Here is a 9117-nt window from a genome sequence, read left to right on the forward strand (position 1 = left end):
CAGCCTAGTCCCAAGAGAGCAGACTGAAGCATCACAGCAGAAATAACGGTGAGCTTTCTATCGCTTCTCTTTGCATTTCAAGAAGCTGCTATTATAATCGAGGAACATCTGTTTCCTTGAAATGATAAGTATCGTTATTATAATGGAGCGGTTTTCTTGCAGTGACTACAATGGAACTGAGTCTTCTGCTGTGGATGGTTTTGACCTTAACAGAAAGCACATCAGCAGAGGCCGAGCAGTACAGCAGAGCAGTGGTGAGTAGAAAGCAAATATTACAAAAGTTATATATAAATAAATATGTAAATAATGGCATATAAAGACAAAAGATACTTTTATGAAAAGTTTTAATTATGTGTCTGGCTGATTGATAGTTTTCCTTTGATTTTGTATCGATTCTATAGGTGATAGTGTGATTAGTATTATATTGAACTTTATTTGCAAATTTTCTAGTATAAAAAATACAAAAACATACAATTGTCTGAGGTGTGATGTGTGGCTATTGCTGATCAGGATTTTCTTTTAAATTATGAGCCAGTGAAGCAGTTTAGATATATTCATGTCATTTTAATCACAAATATGTTTTTCTATCCAATTACATGTTGAGAAAAATCATCTTGCCAACATGCATGTGTGTTTTTGTATTATAAATGTGAACTTTTGTTGGCCTGCCTTTACACCAGGCATTCACACACTTTTCTTATATGAGAGGGGTGTCATATGGAGGGAATGACATATGGCAGAGAGGGTGGCGGGTGCACATAAAGCACTGTCCAGATGTCCCATGAGGTTCATAAAAAAAGATAAGACGTCATAACTGTTTGTGGATTTAGATTGTTTTTACTGACTCTTTTCAGGAATAATTTGGTTGGGGAAAAAAAAGAACAGTCCGTATTAGGATTAGGGGTATATGAACACTGAACTCAAGATATTACAATAAAATAGCATCAGCTGATTGCAGCTGCAAGCATGGCGTGATAATCAAATATTCAAAATGATGAACACACAAAGGAAATCTGTGATCCTCCCATGCGCATTTTACTCACATACTTCCTTCCACTCAATATATGCGAAACTTTGCATGTCTGAGCGTCAGAAAAGTAAAGTTTCACTTCTGTCCAAGTCATCTGTTTAGTCTGCACCCTGTCTGATGCTGCTGGTGTCTGGGGCTCCAGATTAATGAAAGTGTGAGCACATCAGGTGCAATAACACAGGTTGTTTGGAAATAAGTTGATGTAGGTATTTGGAAATTGTATCAGGCACACAAATTTTAAAAAGTGGAAAAACAATAAAACAATTAAATTTGCCTTTGTGGGAGTAAAAAAGCAACTTCAGGGACAAATCTTTTGCATCATAAAACCAACAGAAAGACTGGTGGTGGAGCCAACACCTTTTCTTTTCCTGTTGAGAGTGGAGGTTTCAAAAGCACTTTTAAGAAACTGTTATTGCAACAATGATGCGTCAACAGGAAAAGTGTTCAACAAATGTGTTCCTCTATTCAGTTATGACAGCTCGATGCAGTATGCAAACTGTCAATGGTACAGAGCCTTTACCCCATCAAGCAACTCACTCAACAAGGATAGGATCATTTAATATTAATGATAAAAAAGGCTGACACACAGCCCCATGAGGGACGTGCTGCATGGGTCAGACTGTAAACTGATGATCTGGAGTCATAACTGGAGGAGTATTTGTGTTAGTCTCCATGACATCAGCATCTGCTGGTAATCTTGAAGTTGACTCATTTAAGAGATGGATTTCAGCAATATTGTTGGTGGAGTTTGTTAATGGTGCTGAGATGTAATTCACCACCAAAGGAAATAAATGTTTTTGTTTCTTCTCTGTTCTCTGTCCAGGATTGGTTGAGCAGATATGGCTACCTTCCTCCTCCTGACCCGCGCACAAGTAAACTGCAGACCAAGGATGGGATTGAGAAAGCTATTCGTGTCATGCAGAGATTTGGAGGGATCCAGGAAACTGGAATTCTCGGTAACGCCGTCTTAACTTCTGCCATGATAAGATATTATGTGTATATTACATTTCACATCTCTGGGGTCACATGAGAACTCAAAACGTCCTGTAATCTGCTCTTTAGTTTCAACATCCAACATGTGATCAACCTCTCTTCCAGACAGCAAAACTATCCAACTCATGTCGACACCACGATGCTCTCTCCCTGATATTGTTGGCAGTGAAGACATGCTGAAAAAGAGGAGGAGGAAAAGATATGCCCTGTCAGGCCTTAAGTGGCATAAGACAGACCTCACATGGAGGTGTGTTTCCTGTCATGTTACACTGTGACTTTATCTCTTCCCTGTATGAATGACTGTGCTTTGTATATCATCCAAAAATGCTTCAGGCGTCACATCAAGGTTACAGCCATCATTCTTAGTGTCAATCAGGGAATTATTACCTTTCAATATACCAGGATCCATCTTTGGAACGCTTAGAATAAGGCAAGGCGGGTTTATTTGTATAGTAACTTTTAAACGAGAAGGCAAAAAGGCACCAAACATCTGTGGGTCTCATTCTGTTGGAACCATGAACGTCTGTACCAAATTTCATGGCAACCCAGACCAACATTGCCATCCAGTGCCAAATAAAACATTCCACAGACGATAAAATGTCCATAAAACCCCAATCAAGAGGCTAAGTCTTCCGTCTGATAAAGTAATGTGATAATCTGGTACTGATGTGCTCATGCACAGGGGATTTCACTGGTCTATTTCTATTTTTTTCTGTCTTAAAAAAAGGGTGCTTCCTGTATGTCAAACTCCCCTGGCCACTGAGAAGAAATATGGGTTGCATGCAAAGTTTTTCCTAGTGCTGTCATCTGCTTTCACCACCTCTTTAGCGTCGTCTCCTGTCACCATTCTGTTGCAGGTGTAAAGGAAAGCAACGTAAAAAGGCAATATAAAAAGACGCATTTAAATAGGACTTATTTGACCTCCTACCACAGATAAGGTCATCTGTGGCACTCAGCTCCAAACCCATTTGTTCCTTCTGAAGACATAGACAAGACTACTTGTTTCATTGATGGTTTTGGTCTTTTGATTGGATTTATTGACTATAAGAGAAAAACAGATTATCACCAGATTATGCTTTAAAAATTATGAAATTGTCATGACTCAGTCTCAATGAACTTGTGATCATGTGGCAGGTGTTTGGTGTTAAACAAAACACTAAGAGGGTAACAAGGGGTAAAAAACCAAAAACCTCACAGACAGTGCACAGTGAACAGATTTTGAGAATTACTTAAAACAGAGAAGTCTACAACTTTGTTTTAATACGTAATCTTGTCTGTAGTGTCCACAGTTACCCAACGCCCTCCCTCTCCCCCGGCCTGCCTAACCCTTTGGTGGACAGCATCCTGACTCACGCCTTCAAAGCCTGGAGTGACGCGGCCCCCTTGAGTTTCCATCGGCTGCTGAATGACAACATGGGGGCTGCGGCTGGGGGGGACATCAGAGTGTCTTTTTCCCGTTTGCTGCATGACGACGGCTACCCTTTTGACGGAAAGGGTGGCACCCTGGCCCACGCCTTCTTCCCTGGCAGGGATGAAGTGGCGGGTGACACACACTTTGATGATCATGAGATCTGGAGCTACGGAGGTATTTACTGATTGAAACCATGATGGACAGATGATGGCTAGATGACCTGTCCTACCTTAGACATATAGTGTAATGAAAGAGTGATCAGTCATAATCAATAAAGAGTTCTTGGTGAATAAAAACGAAAAGAAGACATCCGCATATTCAGCGACATCATACCCCCAACTTATGATTGTTTACATGATCCAATAACACTTTTGCTTCACACGTCCGCAGGTGACAGCAGCAGCACAGACTTGTTCACAGTCGCAGTGCATGAGTTTGGCCACGCGCTAGGCCTGTCCCATTCCTCCACTGATCCATCCATCATGAGGCCGTACTACCAGGGTCCTGTGGAAGACATTTCCAAATTCCAGCTGGCCCTGGACGACAAACTGGCAATCCAGCAGCTTTACGGTCAGTTACCGGACTGAATCAGAGTAAATCTCTGATTTATGTTTATTTGTTATATTCATGTTATGTTTATTACATACCACCTACAGAAGTTGTTGATATGGCATGCGTTTGATAAGAAATCATCTGAGGAAACAATGGGGTAAACATAAACTCCTGTGTGGGGCTTAGAATGGCTTGCTATTGTCGACAGTATTAATTAGACTATTGTTTTAATTTGGCTAATCAAAGTATTAACATGGAATCTAATCCACAGGGAACATGTGAAAAGAGGTAGGAAGTAAAAGTAGACCTGAAAGGTCATAAAATGTGGGGAAGTCTACAGCCAGCAGCTTTGTAAGGCTGTTTGTTGGCCAAGCAGTGATTTGAGCTAAGTGCCAAAGGTCATCAAGCTTACATGCTCACAGTGACAATACTAAGATGCTCATGTTTAGCAGGCATGATATTTACCATTTTCACCACCTTTGTTTGGCAGAAACTAAAGGACTGGACAATTCAAATTTTGACCTGGGACTAGGAAAAAAAAAGGATGACCCAAGTCACAATTTACACTCTAGGGACCTTGAATATTGCTAGCAAGTCTTTCTAGGGTTGTCAAGATATTTCTCTGAAAAACAAAGATGTCAACCTCAGGGTGGCGCCAGACAACTTTGGGATCACCAGTCAGTAGGTTTCACTCTGTTGGAACCATGAATGTCTGCACCAAATTGCATCCATCCAGGTGTTAAGGCATTTGAGTCTTGACCAAAGTGGTAAACCAACTGTCAGACTAAACAACATTGCCACCAGCATGGCTAAATGTCTCTCTTTTGGCTTTTTGTCCTGCCCACAGTTTTCAATTCACTTGATTTCTTGAGGTAAAAGACTGTAACTGTCGATGTGAACATAACCTACTACAAACCACCAGTGGTTATGGCCTTGTAATTTGAAGAAGTGGCCCTGCACTAGTAGAAAATCCCTCTAATGGTTATATATTGTTTATAGGATAATAGGTTATATTTGTAAGATAAAATTTCAGAAACTTCCTTAATGTTTTTTTCCAATATCCATTGCAAGTGCATTATTTTATAGCCTCATAAAGCATTGCACAAAGGATAAAATGTCCATAAAACCCCAATCAAGAGGCCAAAACTGTGATAAAGTAATCTATTCATTAGTGTGTAAAGGTGCACTCAGGTGCAGGGGATTTCACAGAACTATTTCCTTCCATGTCTCAAAAAAAAAAAGTGTTTGCATTCTGCATGTCAAACTCCCCTGGCGTTTGAGATGAATGTGGGTTGCTTGGTATTTCTAGTGCTGTCATCTGCTTTCACCACCTCTTCAGCGTTGTCTGCTGTCACCATTCTGCTGTAGGTGTGAGGGACGGCGGGCCATCAGGTGGTGTTGATCCGGACCTCCCACGCCTGCCCACTCCACCATTTCCAAGACCAACACAGCTGTGAGTGCAGCCAAAATGCTACTGCACATCCATATAGACAATAAGCACTCTTTCATGTATTTGCTTTTACAAACTATGAATATCCTATCCATGCACTCAGTTTACTCATTGAAGATGAGTAATTTAAGACTAGTGATGCAGATAAAAGCCTTCTGATTGATCCTTGCTGTGAGTGTTTGTTCTGTCGCACCCTCTACTGAGTTTTTAGCAAACTACATCCTTGAAAATACATTTTGACTTCACAATTTGAGTTTTATCATTTACTTTTCCATCCAGTCCTGACCCGTCGATCCACGAGCGCTGTCGGGGAGGCTTTGATGCAGTGGCAAATATCAGGGGAGAAGTCTTCTTTTTTAAAGGTAAGTAGAAACCATGAGGGAGACACACAAGTGATATTTCACAAAATAGTTTTTGAAAATCTCAAAAATCATATTAATTGCCCAAATTCATGAGTTTATATTTGGGCATGGGCTGTTGGGACATGTCGCTAACAATGTGCTAAATTGTCCTTGCCAATATTCTTACCCCTCCCCAATGAGCTCGCCATTTTAAGTGAGTTGAGTGTTTTCTGCAAAATTGTGGTATTTAAGAGTTTTCATACATATATTTTCTTGAAAATCTATCATGTCAAGATTTTTATCAACTTAAAAAAAAGTAAAATATCTGTTTAAAATCAGAAAAAAAAAATCAAAACCTACGCCCTTGCTTACATTGTTCAACAAAATAACAAAATGAAAATATATTCAGAATTGTCAGGTGATTTAGTTTTATACATAGACTTGGTGATCCCATTTATCATTTATACTGTGTTTGAAGATACAGTGACACATTGGTCCTGTTGGTGTCATGTTCCTTCTTTTCTTGGAAAGGTGCGCATTTCTGGAGAACTAAGCGAGACGGGTCTTTAGTGTCCCTCTATCCGGCTAAGATCAAAAACTTCTGGATTGGGCTCCCGCCAGGAACGAACAAGATCGACGCTGTGTATGAGAGGAAAAGCGACAGCAGTATCATCTTCTTCATTGGTGAGAAACCAAAATCCTACGGTTACGTGTCTCTGGTGAATCAGAGTAGAAGGTGGGAACATAGTTCATTCTTCTCATGTCTTCCCTTGATGTTATTTTGAAGTAAGTCGTTTCGAGTAACAACAAGAGCTTAAATAAACTAATAACAGCATCAGCATGAATCTTAAACAGAATAAATACTTATAAAAGCAGTAAATCCAGTAACTACCAGAGACAGGTTATATTTAAATAAACTTCTGTGTTCATATTGTAGCTTGAAACAGATGTGTATCTCCATATGTTTCCTTTTGCCTCTGTCACACTGCAAAAATGACAAACTTCGATTTGACTCTAATTTGCACACGCAAATTTTGAGGTGTTCCCTCTCACACTTTCCTCCATCTGTCCAGGATCTCAGTACTGGGTCTTCAAGGACACGGTAGCCATGAGCGGTTACCCTCAGCCCCTCTCTGATTGGGGGATGAGGACAGACAGCACTGCGTTCGTGGACCGGGTGGATGCAGCCTTCATCTGGGCTCATAACGGCAAGACCTACCTGTTCAGCGGAGGGAAGTTCTGGAGGTTTGACGAGAGCCGTAAAGGTGAACAGGTGATCAGGGAGCCAGAGTTAGGCTATCCACGGGACAACAGCCTCTGGGTAGGAGTGCCCTCTCACATGGATGACGTCATCAGCTGGGGAGAAGGTAACATTGTGTTTAGAGATATAAATGTGACAAATTTATCACACCAGTCCAAGACAAACAAAACTATAGAGAAGGTAATTCTTGGGTGGTGACATTTTAGTCACCACCCACCATGTACAAGTATGTACAAGCATGAAGGTATGAGGTGTTTCCAACGTGACAAAAAGATCTGATCCAACTCATGATAACAAGTAATAAACATCATTAATCAACTGTCTGACTTCAGTGACAGCTAACCATACGGTCAGATATAGAAACTAGACTGAAACTAAGATTTGAGACTGTGACTGAACTGGCTCAAAGTTCAGACAAAAGGAGGAAGAGCACACATGTTTAAATCAAAACGACACAATTCATCAAAGTAACTCATTTACGTAAGGGAACCAAAACAAGACATGTCAGATCAGTGAAATCAGTTGTGTATGGTACCGCATGGATGAAATAAGTAACCAAACAGGCCAGGCAGAGCAAAACAGGAGTGGCATAGTACTTAAAATAAAGTGCAGGATTATGCACAGGAATTTATCACTTCAAAGTAATCTACAATTCGATAAATGTTGTCTTTAAATTTAATTTTATAATATTTGGTTCCATTTTGTGCAGCACTGGAAGAAGTATTCAGATAGGCTACTTAAATTAAAGCATCCCAGTAGCACTTTTGACCAGCTGGTAGCAAAAATACACAGGAAGCATGAGTCACATCCTTTTGCTAGCTTCATGCTATTCTTGTCACAACTGATGCACGAACGGTGGCGAAACACAAGGCAAAGACCCAAATGCCGAACTTATTCCGTTCAATTATTTACTATAAGATACAAAGGAACAAAGGCTTACAAGGTGGTGAGGCAAGCAAGAGTCCAAAAACCAGGGGGGGCAGTCCAACCAGACGAACAAGTCCAGTAAGTAGTGGCAAAAAAAAATCAGAAATCGAGAAAACAGGCAAAAAGAGTCAACATACAGGTATGACAGGGTGAACACGAGGAACCAGATCATGAAGCAAGGTGTAGGCGACTAAACATAGACCTCTGGTAGCTGAAAGCGGGGAAACACAAGGCTAGAATTACACTGGACACTATTTAACTAATGAGACACACCTGGCAAAGACAAACCGGCGGGAAAAACTGTTTTCTTGTAAACAAACAAAAGCTTTTTCTTCTTTTTTTTTCATTCAGTGCGCGCTAACAGACGTGTTAGCATTTACGCATGTTTACCTGCAGTCTTCTTCACTGCCTTTGTTGGTGCATTGCCCCCTTTCTTTGTTAGCTACCACCACCTGCAGATCAGTGAAGCCGAGTGTTTGGAGGTGGATTATTATTATTGAGGCATTAACATGTACGCAGCATTTTCATGTCGTAGCTGAAAGGGCTTGGTTTATAATCGGCTAATGTTTTATTCATTATGTGATGAAAAACCAAAAAAAAATGAATGAGTGAGACTGACACTGCTGCTCCCCCGCAGGAGATGCCCACTTCTTCAAGGACAACCTCTACTGGGTTTTAAAGAACGGAGGACTGAACCAAGATGTCGTCACTCCTAAATCCATCGCTGTAGACTGGCTCAGATGTCCAGCTCCACCTTCAACCACCACCACAGCCAATCCTCGTTTCCCAAAGCAGTGCCACTGTGATTTAAGTGGATCTTCGTCTCCAAGAAGCAGCCGGATCCTCCTGATCTCCGTTTTATTGGTAATTAATGAGTTTATTAGAAAATAGAAACCTGAGTGTGGAATTTGTTTGATGCGTTTGTTGAGAGAGGCTACTGTACCACTCCTCATTACACTGGAGGGTAACAGGATCTTTACATTATCATATACTCACAGCACATAAAAACCCACAAGATGGTTTCAAATTACATTCTAGCATCATAAAAGGCCTATGTTAAAAACCTGCCTTATACTTTAACACCAGGCCTATGTCAACATAAACACTTGCCTTATTAAAACATATTGCTGATCTGTAAAAAAAAAAAAAAAA

General features: G+C 40.6%; 1 protein-coding gene across 1 annotated transcript; it reads left to right on the forward strand.

Annotated features, from left to right (window-relative positions):
- On the forward strand, positions 1 to 9117 carry LOC111220466 (matrix metalloproteinase-17-like). Its single transcript, XM_022743566.1, has 11 exons — positions 1 to 48; positions 163 to 254; positions 1854 to 1986; positions 2129 to 2270; positions 3304 to 3608; positions 3825 to 4004; positions 5355 to 5439; positions 5716 to 5798; positions 6309 to 6461; positions 6851 to 7144; positions 8603 to 9117. Exons 2-11 carry the CDS (start codon positions 171 to 173, stop codon positions 8854 to 8856), a joined length of 1713 nt encoding a protein of 570 aa, XP_022599287.1. The 5' UTR covers positions 1 to 48; positions 163 to 170; the 3' UTR covers positions 8857 to 9117.

Source organism: Seriola dumerili, unplaced genomic scaffold (assembly GCF_002260705.1).
Source record: "Seriola dumerili isolate Sdu_G_001 unplaced genomic scaffold, Sdu_1.0 BDQW01000068.1, whole genome shotgun sequence".
Taxonomy (NCBI): Eukaryota; Metazoa; Chordata; class Actinopteri; order Carangiformes; family Carangidae; genus Seriola; species Seriola dumerili.